This window comes from Lygodium microphyllum, chromosome 2 (assembly GCF_053477565.2).
Source record: "Lygodium microphyllum isolate KBCC chromosome 2, Lygodium_microphyllum_v1.1.10, whole genome shotgun sequence".
NCBI classification, from domain to species: domain Eukaryota; kingdom Viridiplantae; phylum Streptophyta; class Polypodiopsida; order Schizaeales; family Lygodiaceae; genus Lygodium; species Lygodium microphyllum.
The window spans coordinates 86,569,675-86,594,567 of record NC_141136.1 but is presented as its reverse complement, the minus strand read 5'-3'; the positions used below and the strand labels follow the sequence as shown (position 1 = coordinate 86,594,567).

General features: G+C 39.4%; 1 protein-coding gene across 8 annotated transcripts in view; it reads right to left on the bottom strand.

Annotated features, from left to right (window-relative positions):
* Positions 1-13,228: 13,228 nt before the first annotated feature.
* Positions 13,229-24,893, bottom strand: part of LOC148039979 (protein HLB1-like) — a 113,242-nt gene continuing 101,577 nt past the window's right edge. Inside the window, exons 14-15 of one of the 8 annotated variants that reach the window (XM_087695486.1) lie at positions 16,505-16,611; positions 13,229-14,150 (exon numbers count right to left, since the gene is read on the bottom strand). In XM_087695486.1, the coding sequence (XP_087551612.1) occupies positions 16,529-16,611 (83 nt within the window). In that variant the 3' untranslated portion in view covers positions 13,229-14,150; positions 16,505-16,528. Of the gene's footprint in view, positions 14,151-14,192; positions 16,211-16,498; positions 16,728-22,354; positions 24,806-24,893 lie in introns of those variants that run through there. The other 7 variants (XM_087695478.1, XM_087695444.1, XM_087695453.1 and 4 more) reach the window with 7 other exon arrangements.

The window sequence follows — 24,893 nt, the reverse complement described above, 5'->3', positions numbered from 1 at the left end:
GACCAAAAGAGGGCCAAGTTTAAAAGAGACTTAAGGTGCAAAAGGGTGTGACCCTTGGGGGCTCCCCTTAGGACCCCCCAAAAAATTGATTTTGTGGGTGAGTGGGGGGGGGGGGGGGGGGGGGGGGGGGGGGGGGGGGGGGGGGGGGGGGGGGGTGGGGGGGGGGGGGGAGGGGAGGGGGGAGGGGAGGCCTTTTTTTCACGTGGAGAGGAAAAAAAGGGATGGCGACGACCTGCACGACGATTTCATGAGAGGAGAGAGAGAGAGAGAGAGAGAGAGAGAGAGAGAGATAATGCCACCTCCATATACTCATATAATCTGATCATCACAGTACCTTGATGCTTGATGCCTACACTCTCCATCGCCACTCTCCGCTCCTCCAATGGTTGCTTGGGCATGGAGATCAGGCTCTAGTCTATGTTATAGTAAACATATGGCCTCCTCGACCCACTAGGATTGGCTTGAGGGATCTATAACCTAGCAATCTCTATCAACAATCTAGCACCTATCCATGAAGGATTACTTTGCAATTAGTCAAAGATGAGAGTAAACTATCACTACATCTATTTCAAAGAGAGTGAGAGTCTTTCTCTCTCCCCTCTATGGGTTGTTCATATGCATTATCTTGAAAGAAGAATCGGGAAGGAGATTGAAGCAAATGATGATGGAGATTAATGGAGATGTTGAAGATTGATGTGCAGCATGCAATGGAGGCTCCGACCACTGGTCACGAAGTCATTTAGTGCATCTTGGGTTTCGTAGAAACACGGTATGACTATTTTTTATGAAGGAAATGAAGGTTTTTTTATATTTTATGATGGAAATTATGTTCTTATGCGATGAAAATTTGTTTGAGTGCTGGTTGCATCATGTTTAATTGTTTTCTATCAAAAAATTCTGATTTCATAATGATTTACATGTGCTATTTAAATCCCGCAAAACCCGAAATGCGATTTTTAAGGTAAAATGATGATTTTGTCATTTCGGGTGGGTGAAATGTGTTCCTATGGGGGGAAATGGAAAATAAAATTAAATTATAGTATGTTAAAATGATTAGTATAAGGAAAATCAAAAAATAATAGTGATTATTGATAAATAAATTCATTAAAATAAGAAAAAATATAATGAGTGTTTGTGAATGTATGGTAGTGGCGGAGCATGAGGTTTAGCCTCAGTTTGCCCTATCTTTTTGTCAAACTTCGTGATTTATTGCTTTTCATACATCAAAACATGACAAAATGAACCCCTACATCTATGCAATGAAAGCATACCTAAACATAGGGGGTGGGGTTGTTTGAATGATGCGATTTGGGTGCTATTTATTGTTGACTTTGCTTATGCATATCATGATATAGGGTTCGTTGTATTTTAATTAAGAGGATAGTAGCATGAGCGTTGTCTCAGTGCTATCCTTACATCGCCGCGATGAGTTAGTAAATGAGCATTGGAAAGCTGGTTTGTGCACGACACGTTTCTGATTGAAAATTATGTTTGAGCACATTAGGATCATCCACTTTTTCATGTGCATATCAACCATGGTATTGAAATATGAAGAACTAGATGCATAGCACTTGTTTTTTGTTATGATGACCTACGCTTGAGTGTGTGAGACAACCTAATCTATAGGCTAGTCGATCGTTTTTTGGGAAATGTTTGGTGAGGACATATGGTATCTCCTGGAATATGTTCAAAATGAAAGAGTGGATCTTGTATCGTATGTACTTTATGCTGGAGCGACGCATCTTGGGGCCAATCCCCGAGGTATAGGAGAGTCGCAGTGGAGCCGCGGCAATCAGCCTAAGAGGTACTTCCCTATGTTTGTCCTATGAGGTATTATGCCTATATTTATGTGATCTCCCTTTGAGGAGAAGGGATAGTAAACATTGGACTATGACCTCATACAAACGCAGAATCGACATTAGCATTAAGTGTAGAGTGAGTCTCAGACGCTCCTGGCCCGCAAGTCCATTTGTGGTGGGGTTGGTTCGGCTAGTGCCATAGCCACTACTGGCCCATTTTAGGTCCCATCAAGTGATCATGTTGAGCTAGATGCCTTAAAGACTTAGCTCAAGAGCAGCTTTGAGATAGACATGGCACATGCTTCTTGAAAAAGGAGAGTTGAAGTAGCAACATGCTGTAAAAGCAAGAATGAAGCACGAGCTATGGAGATCAAAGCTTAAGAACAAGTGAGAAAGATACAATATGTGCGAACTTCAATTGTCACAATGTTTGACAAGTCTTCCTTTATTCAATTGTCACTGAAAGAATAAGTAATAGTGATGGGCAACTACCAACTATATATGTATGTAGCCATTGTATGTGTGGTAAATGTGGGCAATACAGGCATAGGCACCTTTACCCCCAACAACCTCCCACTTAAAAGAAAATCTATTTAAAGTGAGAAGTAAAATAAAAAAGAAAATTTTACAAAATGTACAAAAATTGCAATAGGATGTGGAATAGATATCATCTCATCCTACACCGATTAGCTTCCTAATGAAGACAAAATGTTCGACTGAGAAACTTTGATTGAGCAAATCTACAGGATTCTTCTTACTCAAGATCTTAACATGCTCAACACACTTTTCCTCTGCCACCTCTTTGATGAAATGATAGTGCACCTCAATATGCTTAGTCTTCATATGAAAGACCAAAATACATACCAACTAAATAGCACTCATAGAATCCAAATGCAGTGTAGGAGTAATAGTAATATCAAGGTGTCTACCTAACCATAAACACTATATTAGAAAATTTGGAAATTTCCATCTCATCCTACACCAATTAGCTTCCTAAGGAAGACAAAATGTTCAACTACGAAACTTTGAGTGAGCAAATCTGCAGGGTTCTTCTTACTCAAGATCTTTGTGAGAAAATAGAGTTGCATCATTGGAATGTGTGCACAAGAGGAAGGAGAGAGCTCAAAGTACAAGAACAACATCTTGCTTACTAAGTTGCTTAGAAGTACAACTTGGGTACACTCTCCCACACTTGATAGTGACCCATAGGCTGTTTATATAGCCTTTGCCAAGCTAGGGTTAGGGTTTCCCCTGCCCCTAAGGCTATTCACATCCATCTGCCCTCATACTCCCTTGCTTTATAGTGGGTTCCTATGCCTATCTTCTAACACCCCCAATGCCAAGGTGGCATTGGATTACAAGGCATCAAAGATGTCCCCCCCCCCTTATTGGGATGCCTTTATAAATCAAGCTTACAAGAGTGTTTTAGGTAGATTATTTAAAGAGTCAAAACAGTCGATCTTTAGATGGATTGGAGGCATAGTTGGCTACCAATTCTTTGGGTACATCAGGAGTGTTAGGGCATTTACTAGTGATATGTCATGTCTTCTTGCATTTGTTACATTTCATTTTCTCGGGATACTTCTCCCAATAGTTGTTTACAAGATGTCCTTTTTTCTTACAAAAGGAACATCTAGTAAGAGTTGTATGTACCAATACTTGATCACGGGAAGTTGAAGATGCCTTACTGTTGCTGCTTTCTTTGTGGTTCCTCTTTTCTTCATCCAAATAGGATTGAATGGTACTTGCCAATGTAGGATCTGGAATGTTTGTGAGAGTGGTTACAAGAGTAGGAAATACCTGTTTTACAGCTTTTAGGAGAATAGCAATAGCATCTTATTCATGTATTGGAGCTTGTACAGAGGCAAGATGTGCCATAAGTCCATATGAGAGATGAATTTTCCCAAATCTTCTCCTGATCTACATTCTAAGCTAAAGAATTCAATTTTAAGGAAGATTTTAGTATTTTTACCAGTGGCTCCATAGAGCTTTTCAAGCTCATCCCATTTTTCTTTAGTAGTGTTTAGTTGATCAACATGATGAATCAAGGACTCATCTAAGTGTAGCATTATGATTTCTTGGGCACGTTGGTCATCCTCTATATCAATCAGATTTGCAGAGTTTACAACTCTAGTGCCTTGAATGAGAGGCCAATACCCTCTCTCCATCATTTTGTACTTTATAAGTACCTACCATGGGTGGAAATCTTTGCCATCAAACTTTCGAATTTGAGGACGGACATCAGCATATGTTGTGGCCATTAGGAAGGTCTTACCACTTGTTAGGACGAGGGAAGTGTCTAGTCCCTTACAATTTTTCCATTGAATGCGGAAGCAAATCAAACAATTAAAATCAAAGTTGCAATGAGGAGAAAGACTGAAAATCATATAGATGTAATATTTTAATGTATGACTATGGTGGTCCTTTCTTATGTGCAATCTTCTTCCAAGGTTTAATAGTCTTTTTAGGTTTTAATGAAGTAAACCTAGACTGGACTTCAGGCTCCTCCTTGTGGTATGGCTTAGTGGATGAAGCTTGTATTGGACAAGGTTGGTCTATGATCTCAATGCTTGTTGCTGATGATTTCGAGGAGAGTACAATGACACCCATCCTTTTGATTTCATTGACCAGTGTACTTGAAACAAAGTCACTCAAGATATGCAATACACTTCTAGTGTATGATGGTCTATGTGTTTATAATTGTACACATAGCCTTACAATTTTAAGTAGAGCACTTAGTTGTTTTCATTTCCTGATAAAAGCATTTAGATTGTGTAGGTATTAGCAGCAATGATGATTTAAACAAAGTGCCTTAGTGCTTACAAGCACTCATCTGTAGCTCATGTTGCTAGAGATGGTAAATGTCGGTCTTAATGAGCTTGATGTTAAATCTTCGAGTAGAGGAACTTCTGAAATGAGCTTCCCAGATTAATAACACACTCTGTAAGAGTTGACTTAGTGATTAAAATCATTGTTGATGACCAAACATTGAAAAAATTTTGAAAATGTATGAAGCTTGAAGCTCTTGGCTATGGCTGCTAGTGACTGACAGTTAGGGTTTGGCTTCTAGCAGTCAACTGAGATGGAATTACCCCAAGCTCTCTCAGGGGGAGATGGCCAACTAGGGGGGCTATGAAAGCCCTATGGTGGCCAAGGAGATTGCGCCACCTGCTACCCACGCCAAGCCTAAAGACACCACGCTATCAGAAAATGCATCGTTTTTGAGATTTGGAGAATGTTGTCCACCACGTCGACTAATCCCAATCAAAGGCTAAAACTGCTTCTATTGCCCACATCAGCTCCTCCAAGGTTAGGGGGTCTAGCTGGCTATGGAGCTTGAAGGTCAAAAATGAGAAAGATGGAGATTTTCTTGTGCACTTAGTGAGGTTGAGGGTATAGAAAGCTGAAGAGATCAGAGAAGGCTCTGATACCATGTGAGAAAACAGAGTTGCATCATTGGAATGTATGCACAAGAGGAAGGAGAGAGCTCAAAGTACAAGAACAACATCTTGCTTACTAAGTTGCTTAGAGGTACAACTTGGGTACACTCTCCCACACTTGATAGTGACCCATAGCCTATTTATATAGCCTCTACCAAGCTAGGGTTAGGGTTTTCCCTGCCCCTAAGGCTATTCACACGCATGTGCCCTCATACTCCCTTGCTTATAGTGGGTTCCTATGCCTATCTTCTAACAATCTTAACATCCTCAACACACTTTTCCTCTGCCACCTCTCTGATGAAATGATAGCGCACCTCAATATGCTTAGTCTTTACATAAAAGACCAAAATATATACCAACTAAATCGCACTCATAGAATCCAAATGCAGTGTAGGAGTAATGGTAATCTCAAGGTGTCTACCTAACCATAAACACTATATTAGGAAATTTGGAAATTTCCATGCACTTTGGGAACCCCCAACACCTTAATTATTTGACCACATAGTCAAATCTTGTTGTCTTACTTAAAGGTGGAGTCTACCCTAAATGCTACATAAGCTACCTTTCCAAATCCCACTTTCAAATATGAATCAAGATTTAGCCACGTGGTCAAATATTTATCACTTATTTGAAATTAAGACTTGGAAATTTTCCTAATTCTCTAATATGGTGCTCATAGGGCCTCCTTGCAAGCCTCAGTGGTTGCAATATACTGTACCTCGGTAGTAGCTAAGATCATATATTTTTGCATCCTTAATATCTAAGAAACAACACTTCTAGCAAAAGAAAACACATACCCACCAGTGAACTTCCTACTATCTGCATGTCGTCCTGCATACTCGAAGTCATTGTAACCCACGTATAATATGTTGGCCACCATAGAAAATGCACCTATCTACATTGCCTTTTAGGTACTCATGATACCCTTCACGGCATTTTAATATTACCAACTAGGTGTTGACATATAAGGTGTCATAACTCCCACTATAATTGCTATGTCGAGGTGAGTGGCTATCATAGCATACATCAAACTATCCATTGTGGATGCATATGTGATCTTGGCTATCTTGATATTCTCATCCTGGAACTAGGGACAATCAACCTGACTCGCCTTCAAATGAGAAGATAAAGGGCATCTAATAGCCTTAGCATCTTGCATACGGTACTACTTAAGTATCATGTGGATAACTGTGATAAGGAGTCCTTTAGAGCGATCGCACATAATGTGCATATCAAGAATGTACATAGCATGTATCAAATCCTTCATCTCAAAGTTCTATGAGCACTCCTAGTAATCAATATATCATCCACATCTAGTATCAAAATGATAAGGCTATCATTATTAGCCTTCACCGTGTAAAGATATAGATCCATATCACTATGGGAATACCTCTATGAATGCATGAAAGCATTGAACTTGCAGTAACATTCACTAGGTGCCTACTTAAGTCCTTAGAGACTCTATCTCAACTTGCACACTAGGTGCTCCCTACCCTTTTTCACAAAGCCCTTTGGCTACTGCATATAAATTTCATCATGCAAGTCCCCATGCTTAAAAGCCATTCTCAAGTGCCTTCATGTAAATTTAAAACCCCTTAGAAAAACTTTAAGGAGCTAGGATTTTTGTAGCTTAGTTGTTGTATGGTTGTTTGTTTTGTAGCTTTTGGTTTGAATTTTTGTGTTTGTCTAGATCAAGAATGATTTTTGTTATTTTATTTGAATTTTTTGAGTGTGAAAACTTGATAGCCTTGGTCGAAATTCGTGTTTTTCTAGAAAAATTGGAGTAGGACTTTGAAGGTGTTTGTAAGTCATCTTGAAATAGGTATATTTTCTTGCTGATACTCTTGCACTTTATAGGGATTATGGAGTCATGAGCATTTGATGTTGCACTTGTCCAATACACTATACTCGGGGGTCCTCTCTTGATTGTATCAATTACTTCCATGCCATGGGTTGGATTGATGCATATTTTGCACCATCATTGAGCACTAGCATGGCATGACTCCTGCTGCAATTATATGTACTAAATCTTAAATGCATACATGCTTGAGAGAGCACCTTCATTGTGCACGCACAGCTCTTTGCACGCATAAGAATGGGATATTCATCACCAAACAGGAACCACTGGTTGAGTGGGAAAGGTGGTTGGGTGAGTTTTGAGGGTCGTGTAGGATGCCTTCAATTGTGAAATAGGTTGTTTTCTTGGTCAACATCATGAGGACCATATTTTTGTTGAGTGATTGTGAGATTTTGGCAAGGTAGAGTCGAGTACAACATTTCTTCTTTGCTAAGTAATGAGAGTTGAGGTTAAGGATCAAAAATAACCAAGGAATTGTGTTTACATCTTGCATGATGCACGGGCACATGTAGATAGGCTAGGCACTACTCTTTTAGTGCATCCATATTTTCGTGTGGAACATTGCTTGTATTATTACATAGCATGGATTCAACTTTTCATTTCTCCTCAAATCATGTATGACTAGGTATGAATTTCATTTTCAAAAGCATATTTTTACTAGGATACATTGCATGAAAACGAAGGCAAGAAAACAAAAGGAGACTATCATCAAAAGAGCAATTGCTGATGGCTGCAAAGGGCTCAAGAAGCTTCATTTGGATGGTTGAAAATCCAATCGGATTGGTGATGAGGATTTGATTTCTTTGGCCAAGAAATATAGAGATCTTCAAGAGGTGGTATTAATAGGGATAAATGCCATAACAAGAAGTTTGGATATTTGCTAAAATCAGAGTAGTACTATGTTTCATTCATCCTTCTCTGCCATTCTCACTTTGTTTTTGTGGGAGAAAACCTTTAGCCTCCTCCTCCTCCTCCTCCTCCTCCTCCTCCTCCTCCTCCTCCTCCTCTTCTCTCTCTCTCTCTCTCTCTCTCTCTCTCTCTCTCTCTCTCTCTCTCTCTCTCTCTCTCTCTCTCTCTCTCTCTCTCTCTCTCTCTCTCTCTCTCTCTCTCTCTCTCTCTCTCTCTCTCTCTCTCTCTCTCTCTCTCTCTCTCTCTCTCTCTCTCTCTCTCTCTCTCTGTGCAATTACCAAGCAAAAACACAATCCTTATGCCTTATAGCACTAAGGCTAGTCTATTAGCCTCCATACTAAGGCCTACTTGCCTTATAAAGACTATTACTTATGTTTCCCCTCGTATGTCTTCACAAACTCCGCTCCTCCCAGATTGATGCCCTTTGAGGCTAATTTAGCAATGCCCAATTGTGTGATAACTGATGTGCATTTGATTTCGAGAAGGGAAGGCGGTTTGATGTATTAATTTAATTCTTTTTTTTTCTTCCCTTTTGGATTTAACCTTTAAAATGTCTATAACCTTTGTTTCTCGCCCCATCCCATTAACGCCTTTCACACGTGGAGGGATTTTCTCACGCAAGGAATTCGAGAACATCATAGCCACAGCAACTGTTTGTTTAGTAATACAATGTAAAAACTAGCTACAACCACTCACAATGTAGATCCCACAGTTTAAGTTAGCATATTGTCCAAGAAAAATCCAGAGAATCTCCCCTACTTGAGTGTTCTTTTTCAAATGAAATAAGAGCCATCCATCACCATGGGTTTCCACACATCTTTTACAAGCCAATGTCTTTTACTTGTGCTTAACCTCTTTTTAAAAAACTAAGGAGATTTCATTATAAATACGATAGCCTTATTTCGACGTCCATATTATCGAAGAAGGTCTCCGATCCACAACTATATTAAAAGCACAATCCCTTAATATAATTGAGAAAATGATATATTGTAAAAGTAAGGCATGTAACTCAATGTTATTGTCCGATATAAATATTTGGTGTGACTCTCAACATTACATGAGGTTTGAATATGTGTTATAGCCATCAAAGGACTTGTACTTTAGACGGGTACTAAAGAGACAAAGCTTGCATTTGTAAACACTCAATTCTCTCACTTTCTCTCTCTTTTCATTTTTTTCTCTTGCTCATATATGTATTAAGATTTGTGCAAGTTTATATATATTTTATACATGTGTGTCCACGTGTGGTCTTATAAGTATGTCTCTATTCTTATCATTTTTCTCTCCTCTTTTTCTCTCTCTTGTCTCTCCTTTCATTTCCCTCTCATACTACTACTACTGCTACTGCTGCTGCTGCTGTTGCTGCCGCCGCCACCGCTGCCGCTGCCGCGACCACCACCACCACTTCATAATCATCATCATCATCATCTTCTTCTTCTTCTTCTTCTTCTTCTTCTTCTTCTTCTTCTTCTTCTTCTTCTTCTTCTCTCTCTCTCTCTCTCTCTCTCTCTCTCTCTCTCTCTCTCTCTCTCTCTCTCTCTCTCTCTCTCTCTCTCTCTCTCTCTCAAAACACCATATTAGAGATTTTGGAAATCTCCCAAGCCTGTCAAATAAGGGGTAACGATTTCGCCATGTGGCTAAATCTTAACCCCTGCTTCAAAGTGGGACTTGGAAAGACAACCTATATAGTAATTAGAGTAGACTTCACTTTCAAGTAAGGAGACAAGATTTGATCATGTGGCCAAATATTAACTATATTGGAAATTCCCAAACTATATGAGAATTTCCAAATTATCTAATACTCTCTCTCTCTCTCTCTCTCTCTCTCTCTCTCTCTCTCTCTCTCTCTCTCTCTCTCTCTCTCTCTCTCTCTCTCTCTCTCTCTCTCTCTCTCTCTCTCTCTCTCTCTCTCTCTCTCATACACATTAACGTGTATATGACCACGTGTCTATGTCTGTGTGTACATACACGTGTTGGAACATGAGTACATGTATTTTTGTGTGTGTTACCAAGTACAAAATAAAACAAGCACTTGGGCACATTTGAAGAGAAGCCGCAAGATAATTATCTTGTATTGAAATGCAATTGTTACAACTAGAACATCAAAGTTGTGAATAGATAAAAACTATTTTTCCTTATGAATTAAGACCAATAAGATTCAATAAGACAAAATGCTTGAGTTAGAGGACACCATCCTTTTACCCACAAAACCAAATAGAAAATGAGTTAGATGACACCATCCTTTTACCCACAAAACCAAATGGGAAATGAGTTACTAAGCTAAAGTTTCTACATTGCATATGTAAAGGGGGGATAGACCTAGTTGCTATCCATGTTACTAACACTAACATGGTTATCTTGTTGGGAAGAGGAGAATTACATTGCTCTTAATAGCTTTATCGATTTTGAAATTAGAGTGTAGGACCAACAAAAAAGTGTAGCCCCATTTGTAATTGTAATGTATAGATAGATCCTCTTCAAAGTGGTTTGTCTATGTACTTCAAAGAGTTGCCCACTTGCCATAATTAGTCTGAATTACAAGGTGGTTATGTTATTCAATTACTAAAGTATTTCAAAAATGATACAATAATATCCTGCAGTAATAGAGCTTATAGATTTACAAAATGGAGATTAAGATACACATATAAGGCATTTTTTTGAATGTAGATAATGTGGCTATGGCTATTATATATATGTTAGATGGATACGAGAGAGAGAGAGAGAGAGAGAGAGAGAGAGAGAGAGAGAGAGAGAGAGAAGGGACATGAAAGATAAGACTAATAGCCCATTAGAGATGACCAAGTGGGACATTAAATACCCTATACAAGCTTCGAGATAGCAATACCTTCATAGTAAAGATGATTTTTACAATCAAGGTTGTATAATCCCAAATAATTAGCCTTATTTTTTACAATTGAAATGGTATTTGTGTATTTGTGCTTTTATAATCTCTACATTTCTATGTGGTTTTAAGAATATGTATACCTTGCATGAACATGTTTAACTACTAGTAAATCTCCTGTTTGAAATACTATGAGCCTAATTTCTCTCTCCTTGTGTACAATCTTTTGAAAATACAAGAAAGAAAGAAAATCCATGAATACTCTACAATGCAATGTAATAATCTCTCAACCATTATGCATGGGAAAGAGGTATTTGCATGGATGAGTCATCACACCTCAAGATCATAGTTGTTGTGGATGCATAAAAGCATGTGTATGTATTTCAATCAATAAACCATAGTCAATTGCCTTATACTATCATTTAGGTCATTTTATCTCTAAATGTTCTCTTCTCCATTATCATGGCACTACTTGATTCCTTCTAGCCCTCCTAGATGTTTCCCTTAAAGCATGTGTGGCCATAGTTCCATTCTTCTTAAAGCATGTTTCCATTGTTTCTAATGTTATAAAGTTTGAAAATCAAGGAATTTTATAAAGTTGGAAAGATGAGCCATGAAAGAAGGTATGGTAATCATAGCGCTTGTGAAATAGGGTACATAGCCTTTGTCAAGATGTGATGGCAATTTAGATGATAGGAAGTGAATATACTATTGCATCAATCAAGAGAGCAAGCACCAATACTAGTGAAATGCCTCACTTTGTTTAGCAAAATGACAAAAAGATGGTGCAAGGCTAGGTTAGTGTCTTATATAGTTAGTAAATATTTTGCACGAGTTTTTTACACCCTACTATTCCATATAATCATTCACAACAAGACAATGCAAAGCTTTATAAGAACGCCATTCTTCATTTACTATGATGGAGCTTTTATCCTTATACCACATTTTCCATTAACAATGCCACGTCAAATTTTTCTTTTTGATCTAGAAAAAATATTAATCATGTGGGCACCAAAAATGCATTGTATGGCATAGAGGGACACATCTTGAACAAACAATGCACATCCAATAAGCTCAAACCTCCAATATTTAGTGAACAAGAATTTGTTTCAATTGAAAATCTCACACAACTTGGGTGAAAGCACAAGCCAATGTTCAATCTAGTTTGAATTATTGCCATTTGGTTACACACATTTATAAAATGCACCAATTATCGTAATGATTCCTCCATATCATACCATGAATGAATGACAACCATCGTATCATCCATTATAGTGAAATTGTGGTTGTACCATACAATTGGAGATTTAGCATTGATGGCACCGTACGGTTGAATATTTAACATTAATGGCTATAGCTTTATTCTAGGATTTTTTTTCCCCTTTTTCATATCATATTACTGATATTCAGTCACCATGGTTCACACGCATCCTATGCTACTACAATCTCTTTGATTTTCAGCCCTTTTGGACAAGGCCTTGGGAGTTTATGAAGCTAACTAATTAGTGAAATACACCCACATTCATATATGGCTGAGTGCATTTACATAGGTTTCACACATTTGTACATACATGCACACATATTTCTACAAACTAGTGAAGGAGAAAGAGGTGGCTGTTGTTAACATTGTTTTAAAAGAAGTGCTCAACACATATACTAGGAAAATCTCAGTTGATATAATGCAAAGATGGGTATTTATCACATGCGGACTTTTCGCATAAGTGACTTGCATATCATAAAAGTACGTACTTTTATACCACGATATGATTGTGTGAGTTCACACATGCACACAAAATACATGCAAACATGTGCGCTGACATAGCAAACTAGTATTATATCACAAGCTCACCCACCACTCCAAAGTAGTCAAACTAATGACCAATAACTTTTTTCTTGGATTCATGTTGAATCTCTAATCCAATTGAATCTAAGGTATGGTTTGATGCTTAAATGACTGTTAAGCTCAAAATGAGCCAAAATTTTGAGAGATTCATTCCACTACTTTCTTTCTTCTCCAAAAACCCTAATACATAACTAGTCTCACTACCCCTTTCTCACAACATTTCATGCAGGCAGGCCATCGTGATTGCATCACCTTGTTAGAATTGAGTTTCTCTAAGAAAATGATCCAACCATCCTCTATATTTGAAGTGTATAGTCATAACAGCAGTGTCAAGTTCAGCGAAATGGCCAACCATGTTTGACACCTGGGGAAGGTCCATATAGCCTTTATTTGTATGGGAACCAATTGAGAAGGCTGCATATTTCTTGCCGAATCCATATGATCTCATGATGCCTCAAAAACTTGTTGAACTAGAAGTCACAGATGAAGAAATGGAAAATTTCCAATCTGGATTTACTTGGCAAACGCTTGAAAGAAGCAACTTTATATGGCCTCAACCTAAAAGACTATTTATTCTCTTGAAGTTTAGACAACCCATGACCCAAATCTAACAAATCCTGAGTGACATTTGAAACCTTCTAGTATACTTATCAAAGCAACCAGAACCTCCCATAGATTGAAGTACATCTGAAATTGGCTGGTCAGCCAGCTCTGTTAGGGTCCACTCAAAATTGAACACAAGAAAAGAACTCAAAATTGAACGTAGCCTGCCACACTTGAGTTTCAAACTTTCTTTGTCAACACTATTAGGTCAATAGAACAAAATGGATATAAACAGGGTTGCACTGTTGTACGGAACCTTAGCTCTATATTTTATGCAATACACAAGGAGACACCTGATTCCATGTGTGTACGTCCCAAGGCAGATGATACAGAAGGTAAGTATAAGCTTCATGTGAAAATTTTAGTTGCAAGGCCCTCCACAACGATGCAAAAGCCCAAGAAAGAAATCCAGCTTCTTTCAGGCTGCTGGATGTTATGTGACAAACTCAAACTCTACATTGCAACTGACCCTTGCAGCTAACCTAAACAAATTCAAGTTCTTGTGTTTGTGTATCTTTGGACTCCACCTGAGAAACCACCTAATGTTGTGTGATGCAAGGAGAAATGCCTAGCTTTTACCTTGAACTGAGTTGTTCAGAGTCATCAGCCATTGTCTGTCTCGTTTTCCTCAACCAAGTTCTGGTACTGTTGTCTGTGTGACACTGAAATATCTTGCAAGTTTTGTCAGCATTCTCCCTGTAGCCTGAAGTCATGCAAACAGAGAATCCAGAGGAGTTTGAAAGCAAACATCAAATTGCCTCCCTTGCTGAAACAGTATAACTGAGCTGCTTGCAGCTTGATTAAAAAACAGTGCCGGAGAAAGAAAGCCTTCTCCATTCAGATTACCACTTCACTCCTGCAAACCAGTATTGGTGAGCATTAGATTTCTTATTTGATGTTCTAAATTGACCCTGACTCTGTCCCTCTGGAATAACAAACAGGAATAAATATACATGCTCACAACCACGCAACAACAACAATGCACAGAGTGACCATTCTCTCTCTCTCTCTCTCTCTCTCTCTCTCTCTCTCTCTCTCTCTGTTATCTCAGTGGTAAGCCATTGGCTTATCAGCCCACAGACCTGGGTCCCAATCTTTCTATTTCTGTTACTAGTTGTAGATGACTATACAAATGTATGATTTGAATTCTACTTGTCATCATGCCTTCAACCTCCCAATCAAGCTACACAGTGTCTTTTTCTTTTTCATAATCCACAGGCTACCATAGTGGCAAGCTACACTAAGTCTCTCTTTTTTTTTCCAGTGATTATATTCTCTCTCCTCTCTCTCTCTCTCTCTCTCTCTCTCTCTCTCTCTCTCTCTATACCCACGTGAAGAAGTTTAACTCAATGAATTGAAATGTTTACAAAGGGCCTTCTAGCAAATCAAGCAGACTCAATGACATGTAGAAAACAACACATGGGGCCAAAAGGCTACAAAAAGTACAGGGCTAGAAGAATAGGAGGGAATCACAAAGTAGGAAAAACCAGGGAGGTGCAAATAATATCCATCCATGGAGTAGCCATCTCTCTGAGGACCACACTGGCTAAAACCATGGAACTAACTTGCCATGATAACAATCATCGAACATGACCGACATGACCACAGATACCTGAGGCTGAATCAGAAATAAATGCATTGTATGTCTGCCAGATGTACCAAAGACCAGTTGAATGCAGAAAATTAAAAAGATGAAGGATGGTCTGGTTGTAAGGTGGTTATAGACAGCATCTTGCCCAAAACCCAAGAACAAATCATTGTGGATTGACATGTCACTGAAGTCCATACTTGAGAAATGAAATCCAAGATCTGTCTACTGTCCAACACACAGGAGATGCACACCACAGGCAGGATATACTCTACACCAGAGGGATGACTTTAACATCAGATATGGCAGATGGATGGTCATGGATGACAGGTCCACAATTAGTCTCTTCAATTAGCTTAGACCTAGATTCTTCCTTTAGACTGAGACAGATTAACTTTAGTATCACATCTAGATTAGAGCAGATAGGTCATTTTGTTTCACTGGATACTTGTACTTTTCATTCAATATGGGTCTCATCTTTTAATCATATGATGATGAAATGCCATCCACAACTGTACAACACACTCATTTCTCAATAGCCTTTGCACCTACTTGCAGACATTCAGCTCTCTTCTTTTTTTTCGTAAAACATTCAGCTCTCTCTCTCTCTCTCTCTCTCTCTCTCTCTCTCTCTCTCCGTGAAGGCAATTGAATTTAGTAGAAAATATTTACATCAGACCATCAGGTCAAACATTGTCTCTGTTTCTCTCTCACTCTTTCTCTGTCTAATGTTTGCATGAGGCCTGCAGGCTCTCAGAACAACCAGAACAACCTATACATGAACAGTACTAACAAATCACACAAAAGGAACAACTGGAGTAGAGCGAACAATCGCCAGCCAGGGAGCAACAATATCCGGAAGAACCAGGTCAGCAGATATCATAGAAGATATTTGCCATAACACTCATCCACGCACACGGGCCACATGCCCATGGATGCCCAAAGCTGAATCAAAAATAAAGGCATTGCGAGTACGCCATATATGCCACAGGGCTGGAGTAGACAGGAACAATTTGAACTCAAAGAGGGCATAGAGGACATTCCCCATAATCCAGGAACGAAATGGTATGCGATGCTGAGTCACCGAGGACCACACACGGGAAATGAAATTCTAGATCTGTCACGCAACAGGGCAAGAGATAGATGTGAAGCAATGTCTCATCACATGTAGTACAGAAACATGACCTGCAGAGATCTTTCGGGCACGGAGAACTTCTCCCATTGGAAGGCCCCCCATGAGCAGCCTCCACATGAACACTTTTCCCTGATACGGAACCTTAGACTTCCAGAGCTGAATAAATCTTTCCCGCCACTTCTTTTTGCTATCCCTAAGATGCCATAACTTATTAACTTTCCCCATGACCCATCTCTTAGCTTCCACACACACACACACACACACACACACACTCTCTCTCTCTCTCTCTCTCTCTCTCTCTCTCTCTCTCTCTCTCTATATATATATATATATATATATATATATATATATATACGTAGGTCATACATATGCGCACACTTCAATTAAAACAGGATTATGATATCATAAGCTAATTTTGGTATTGAAATGCTAGTCCATAACATTTCAGAAGCAAAGTTTATAAGCATCTACATAAACATACCATTACCCAGCTATGATTCCACCAAGAATGTCACTTTGTCCACGCAAGTAGATTGTGTACACAAGTCTGATAGCATCCACCCAACAATCCACTTCTTCCCATGTATCTGCAATCTGATTGTTCAACAGCATAAAGTTTGAAAGGCATGAACTAAGAGAGCAGTTATTCTATCTAGCACAAGTCTGATAGCACCGACCCAACAATCCACTTCTTCCCATGTATCTGCAATCTGATTGTTCAACAGCATAAAGTTTGAAAAGCCTGAACTAAGAGAGCAGTTATTCTATCTAGCACACTAGCAAACTCAAATAAAGTCCAGCAACTTGATTAGCCCCTGTTGGTACCTCGCAAGCAGTATATTTGGACCAACCATATCACAAAAGGCACATTTCGTAAAAATTTATTAATATTGACTGCAATGGTCCTTCATGTTGGCACAGACAATAGCAAAGAAGACATGCCCCTATAGCTCCCTCCCAATGGCCATCTCAGAGATGGCCATGGCCTGAAGTTGCTGAGTTTGATATAGTAGCCAATATTCCATCAACATAGGTCATCATTATCATAGTTGCACTAGTATCGTGTATGAAAGGGTTCATATTAATGCAAATTATAGGGTACCATACCGTATGTATTAGTACCATAAGGTACCAACTAAAAGGATACTTCCATTCTGGTCCGATCTGCACTTTGGGATGAATAAAATGCTTCTTATGCTAATATGATTCTCTCATGGGATTATATTTTTGAGATTCAAACAACTTTTCGGCCTTTTTTGTCAAAAATTTTAGGTTTTTAAGTAGCTTTTAGGAGATAATAACGTATTTGTATAGTACTATACCTTAAAAATCTCAAGGTTCCATTTAATACCATATTTTATCATACTTTACCATATCATACTTTTCATACCTGACAACCATGATCATTAGTCCTCATCCTAAGATGTTGGGATATTAGAAAATATCATGACAATGAGAGACTCACAAGTGGTCTTGCCATTGTGGACAACCATCAGGATCTTCATGTGAATAGGGCGGTTGTGAGCTACATCTGCTTGGAAGAACTAGAATTTGGATTTCTTACCAGAATATACATTCACTAGGAAAAACCAGAATTTGTTTTTCTATTGTGATTAATGTATTCAATAAGCTTATGAATGTCAAACTATATTGCCACTTAAGCTGTAGTCAGCATGTTGCAATGCTGTATAAATGGGTAACATTGTTATATCTTGAAGCCAAACCCACGATTAAGTTTTTAGTATAGATGCATGATTTGGCCTGTATTTTAGTAAGTCACTTTAGCATCGAGCACATGCTCTTGTGATCTATGAGACAAATAGCAAGAGTGAGATTGTGGACTTACCCAAGGGAAGTCAAGGCTGCCCCCCATACATAGTATTCTGCATGTACCAAGCATGTATGAAACAAGTCTCTATGCACCATTGTGTGGATGACAATCACAGTACTCAAATGTATGTCTAGCTACCGATACAGTGCAGCGTAGATGCATCCACCTTCCAAATCTAAACCAAGTTGCCAGATGGGCATTGCTAAGATAAACACTGAGAGAAGTTGAATCACCTCAAAGCACCATTGGGCACATAGATGGCACTCTTCAAATAGGATTTCTACAGCTACAACACCACGGTTTCATTGTCAAAACAAGGTACATGGATGTATACATGCTATTTGAGATGCTTTACCTCTTTGCATCATCTCAAGTCAAGAGAAGAAGATACTCTAAAAAGAGATATGAGCTGATAAGATATACTAAATATGCTAAATCAAGAGAAAGGCTTAGGAGTATAACATATGTCCATGCTTTCCTCCATTTCTAATGTTTTAGGAAACTTGTATGAAACCTATGAAACCCGTTTAGAAACCCTTGGTGACTATGAACCCAACATGATCATCAAAAAAAACACAAATTTATAGGACTAGAAGATCTACCCCCTCGTGGGTAAGTGCTCGGCAAAACACACATTAATACAGCCAAGAATTCTAAAAACAAGAGGTTTCATATGTAGGGAAAATAAGATGGCACGAAATAAGTTTCATACATAAGAGACAAACACAAACCAACTAATCATCTTTCGAATTATTGAACATTTTGTTTGAAACATGTTATATATTATAACATGTTGCATGCTTCATACTATGAAAAACGGGTTTCCATAGTCACATGAAACAGCAAATGAGTCTTGAAATACATAAATGTTGTTTCTCAACATGCTCTGAAACATGGAACACATTCAAGTGGTTTTGGAATGTTCCTTGTCTCATTCCCGAAAACATTCCAATCAAGGAACATTGTACCATCATTGAACATTGTGGGTTGGGCGAATAAATAACTGTTTTGTTTGCTTTGCAATGCCACCATCTAGCCTAGTAGAACTTGTTAGCTATTTTGAAGCCTCTTTTGGCAACATTGTCTCTTGCACATTAGTCCCCCTATAGCATGCAATCTCTCTCTCTCTCTCTCTCTCTCTCTCTCTCTCTCTCTCTCTCTCTCTCTCTCTCTCTCATTATTAGAGTTGAGACAAGGAGAACTTAGATGCAGCCGCCTCCCCTCTAGGACCGAAGCTGAACTTTTACCGACCCACTTAATACATCTCTCTAAGGATGGACTTATTGACCAACCATAGTATATGTATCTCCACCTCTTCCATGGTATGAGGGCTGCTATTGGATGAGCTAAGGACAGAGACAAGCACATGGACAAATATTCAACTAATGCAAAACGCAAAACTGAAGCATGGTGGTAAACTAAATGAATGAAAACCATTGAATAATGAATGAAAATGTACACAGGGCTCAAGGAGCAAGTTGTCCAACAATTAATGGCTCTCGTGAGAGTAGATTCAAGGTGTCTGAGTACGTTGTCCAGTGGGACATATCCTGAGTGCAATGATCACTAGTCGGAGCAAAGGATGAGGTAGGAGTGGCTAGGCATAATGCACATGAGAAAGGGCCCAAAACCCAAGTATGGCTCTCGAACTCAATGCAAACTAGCTACAAACCCTCTTGAAAAACATAACTCCTTTAGAATCTAAAAGAAAGAAAATACTAAAAGATCACAAATCATTTTGGATTTAATTTTTTCTTCCTTGGCCAAACTGTTGAGAAGTACAACTTTCTTGCCACCATCATCTAAATGACTCCATTATGCCTTTTGGACAGGCCAATGACAGCCGGGAACACGGATAGGCCTAGGATAGAGAGTGGCATCTTGAAAATGCAAATACTATGCCTTCTAGACAGCAAGGTGCGTCCAAATATGCGACATGCAACATACTTTGATGTTGGATCCCTGTTACATGCTTTGGTTGGTCATAGGTACACGTACTTTTTAATGAAAAGTACAAATATTTTTCTTATGCAACCAATAATGCATGGAACATATGGGCAAATATATCCTTGACTAGAAAGTGGAAGGCAAATTTCCATGTATAGCCACATTCAAATGTTTGGCAATGCATCTAGTACTCCTAGTATGTTTGATACACATGAGATTGCGGCTAGTCAACTAGACGCAATGTTTAATGTTGATCGAGCTATAATTGCAACAAATATATCATTTTGTAGCTGCCTGAAAAATGATATTAGTGATCCAAAAATAGAAAAATGCCTAGAAACTAGTGGGGTTTTTGAGCAAGCAAAGTTTGAGGTGAAGTTCAATATGCCACTTGGTGAAATTTCTAAAATTGTTTGGCCTATGGATGGATGCAATTGCATGGAGGGTACCCTAGCAAATCATCCTTAGAGTTTCACTTTTCTTTTGTGTGTTTCAATTGAAGCCAATAGTGAATCAAGCTCATTCAGATTTAACAAAGCATATGAGGTCCATAGTATTGCTTGATGGTCAAGAGAGAGATTGCACCTCTACCCCCTAATGATGGACAACTCGTGTATATAGTGGATCTTGGATGTACTTTGTTTGCATCCAAGGTACTATATATTGTTATTATTTCTGCCATTGGGATCACTATTCAATGTACTAACACTGTGAGTTAGTATACAGATATGTATCATTTGCACCTAGGCCCTAAAACTATACATTTGCTTGGCATGTATGGAATAGACAAAATACATGGAATGTGCATTTGGATAGTGTATGTTTCACATAATTAGCACGTGTGATACATCATTCTATATGAGACAATATTTATGCTCAGTGCATGCACAACTTAGCGCCTCAGTAGTTAAATCAATGTTGGATTTTGACACATGGATGCATGCCTTACGGTACTAATAGTGGTTATGATTCATATGTATGGATTATAACTATCTTGTCTAAGTGACTAGAATTTCAGACATATAGAGGAGATGAGCAATGTTAGACAATAGGTCCAAATGTTATTTAACTATGATGCCAACATGTATTCCTGGTGGTAATTTATGACTTTGTATCACTACCCTACAATCAAGGGTGATTGCAAGATTTAAGGGGGGGGATCTATTACAACATGTGAAGATTGAACTTAATGCTCTTTTGACACTTAATTTGTGCACACGTAGGTGCACGGTTGAGATTAATGTGTGTCAAGGCAACAAACGATCCAACCTTTAGTAGAAGGCAACATTGAGAGCAATTATTGAGGGCAAATACCAATGGCATACCTAAGTCTTATCTTGGTTAGGACATTGAATTTCCCCTTAGAAATGACTTTCGGTGTCATGGATTTTAGAGCTTTAAATAATTTAATATCCTAGACTAAGATCGACAAGGTCAAAGTTTGCGCCTACACATGTATTTTGCAAGTTCCATTGAATATGGTTGGCTGGAAATTAAGCCTATAGGCTCAGTTTATATGGGCAGATTTGACACTTAGCAGTTGGCTAAGTTTGGGTGCCATGCAAGGTTGTATAAAGCTGTTTAGGGCAGGTTTAAGAAAAGAGCTTTGAATTCGGGCAAAGAGAGAGACCTTATGTAACACCATGGCAGCAGGATGGCCTGATGTGAAAACAATTCTACAGCCGTCGAATCAGCTTGTGATCATGCAAGCGCAATGGAATACAGGCAGCAGTTTCCTTCTCCATCCCAAGAAAAGCCAGCAACAGAAGAGGATGGCTCATCAGCCATGCTATGATTTTACTTCCCTTTCAAAGCTATTGCCACCATTAGAGTTAACCATTTGAGAGGTGCAACAACAGACCTGATTTTGGCATGTTTTTGCATAAAAATTTGATGTTGATCACTATTTCATAGCTAAGATTGCAAAACCTTCTCTCTTGCTTCTTGTCTCTCATGTAGAAATCATGGATATGTCACGCTGAAGGAAATTGGAAAATTTAACCTCAAGTTTGAAACTGACCGCGTTGTGGATTGTTGTTTTGATGATCTCAATGTGCAACCAATAAGAATTAGGGTCTGCATGGCAGCATTCGCATGCATGCCTCTATGATTCAGGAAGGTTGCTGATGTGAATTGGGTTAGTGGAAAACTGAATAGATGAGATTATAGTTGCCTCCATACGACATACGGATGGGTTCATACAGTACAGTTCATACCCTACAGTAGCGTACCAATTCATACATGATTTTAGATGCATTTTTGCCACCCATCCTGGGGACAAAAACTGGTTATGCAGCACAATTTCAGCAGATTTTCATGGGGACCCGAGGCAATGTTTGGCAAAAAGCAACGGGTCAAGGACTTGGGGCTCATTTGCACACACTCTCAAATCTCACTCTCTCCTCACAACTCATCCTCACCCTCTTGTCTTCAAGCATCAACCTCGCATCCCCAACCTCTTCATTGTTCTTCCAAGTTCGCCCCATCCCCTCCCTCTCCTCTTGAAGCATCATCTCCCCACCCCATCCTTAGTTGTCGCACACAAGGCGATCCCTCAACACATTGTGGAGGGGATTCTCACCAAGATGAGAGGGGGATCCACTAGAAAAGGAGGAATTGGCGCATCAACGACGGCACCCACACCTATGTCTACTCATGAGGAAGCCCCAAATGTAGGCATATCTTCAACCGATGTGGGTGAGGCCTCCATCATCGGTGGTGCCGTCTCCACATCCACTTCCGGCTCCAACATTGGCAAAAGCCAAAGATTAGAACATGTGGCATCGAAGAGACAATCCTCTCTCTCTCAAGCTCCAAGTCATATGCTTGGATCAGTTGCCTTTCTTAGAGAAAGGCAACGGCAAGCGCACATTGAGATTGCACGCACGGTGATCAAGTGCAATCTTGCATTCAATGTCCTGAAGCATGAGCAATGGAGAAAGATGGTGAGAACCATCGCTAAGGTGGGTCCATGTGAAGGATGGAGCGGTGTTACATACAATGGCATGAGGACAAAGAAGATTGATGAAGAGAAGACGAGGATTGATAAAGCCCTTGATCTTATTCGGGCCGCATGGAAAAAATACAATTGCTCCATTCTCATTGATGGATGGAGAGACTGTAGAAAACATGGCATTATCAACATACTCGTTTCATGTCCACTCAGCACATTTTTTGTGGGCCGTAGACACTAGCAAGAGGGGAAACAAAATCAAAGGCACATTCGTCTACCGCCACCTTTGGCAAGCTATCATTGAGGTATACATTGTCCTTTTAAATTTTAAAGTTGTTGCTTTCATTATTATAATTTATAATTCATGTCTCCCTGAAGCTTTCCTTATCATAATTTTGAATTTGTGCCATGTATGATATGATTGTAGGTGGGCCAATCAAACGTGGTACAAGTTGTTACTAATAATGCATCCAATTGTTGCCACATGGATCGTTTGCTTAAGGCCGATTTTCCTTTAATAGTGTGGACTCCATGTGCAAGTCATTGTTTGGACTTGCTCATGGAGGACATTGAGAAGCTCAAATGGGTGAAGGGAGTAGTACATAAAGCTACATCAGTTCTTGCCTTCTTCATGGTGAAGGTGAAGGTGAAGGTGCTTGCGATGTATTGCAAGCAAAGCATGCTTGAGTTGAAGAAACCTTATTCAACTCACTTTGCTTATATGTGGTTGCTATTGAAGTGCCTTTATGAGGTGCAATCCACCAGACGGTGGTGTCCACTCTTTGGAATGAATGAGATGCACATGAGATAAAGGAGGTGAAAGCCATGCAATGCTTGTGCCTCCATGAGTAGTTCTCGCAAAGAGTCTGTGGGATCATGATTGCCATGAGTCCCTTCATAGGGCGTTACGTATAAGTGATTGCAAGGGGTCCACAATGAACCTTCTTGTTCACTTCTTTAGAGCAGCATTGGTGGAGGCATAGGCTTGCACAGTGATCACAGAGTCACAACGTGCACACATCCTTGACATAGCAAAAAAAAGATAGGGATGGATGCATAAGGGATTTGTAGCACTATTACATCCGACCTACAAGTCTCCAACAATCATGGATGATAGAGAGTTGCATTCTGACACTTGCACATCTCACTCGTGTGGTCCCCATGGATGACCATATGACAGTTTTAGAGGAGCTTGGATGCTATGCAAATCAGAGCGGGTATGTGGCTTTTGCTTCTCCCACTTGTTGAAGAAGAGGGTCACTTGTGAAGCCTCTCTTTTGGTGGTGGAATTTCGGATATCCACTACACTCTTTAGCCTTGGCCATGAGAGTCCTTGCTCAAGATTGCTCTTCAAGTGCATGTGAGAGAAATTGGAGTGTCTATTCTCTCATTCACACAAAGATTCACAATTTGCTTAGTACATGACACTTAGAATAGCCAGTCTATTGCCGCACTAACTTGCACATAATGAAGGCCATGATGACCATGGGTAGTCCAAAGCATGTGAGAGAAATTAAAGTGCCTATTCTCTTATTCACACGAAGATTCACAATTGGCTTAGTACATGACAGTTAGAACGGCTAGTCTATTGCCACACTAACTTGCGCATGATGAAAGCCATGAGGGCCATGGGTAGTCCAAAGCAAGTAAATACTTATCGTTTTGGTTAAGTCAAGTTTAAATTTGTTGTTTTCATTATTCAATTTTATACAAGTTAACAATTTAGTATTTATAATCTTATGTCAAGTTATGTGCATTGTGTAGTTTTGGAATCAATGAGAAAAGAAATACCACAAGCGGTGCCAACATTTTGGGGCGAATCAGGTGTCAGCTCATCTCAATTTCGTTGAGGTCCAACCAGTCCAAAGTGGATGTATGTTTTTCATGAATTTATTGCCTGCTGTAAATTAGTGCATTTTAGGGTTCCACCATCCTTCTATAGAAAGGAAGGCTGGTTTCAGCTGGTGCCAAGCTGGGTGGTGGTGGCAGAAGGAAACAGGTGGGGCACTACTCAGCAGGCCAACATCGTGCTACCTGGGCAGGTGAGAAGCAGACCACTGCACACAGGGGATCATGTCATGAGTCTCATTGAGTTCTCATGGAATAAGAATTACAAGTACCACCAGACACAAAATGTCAAAAGAG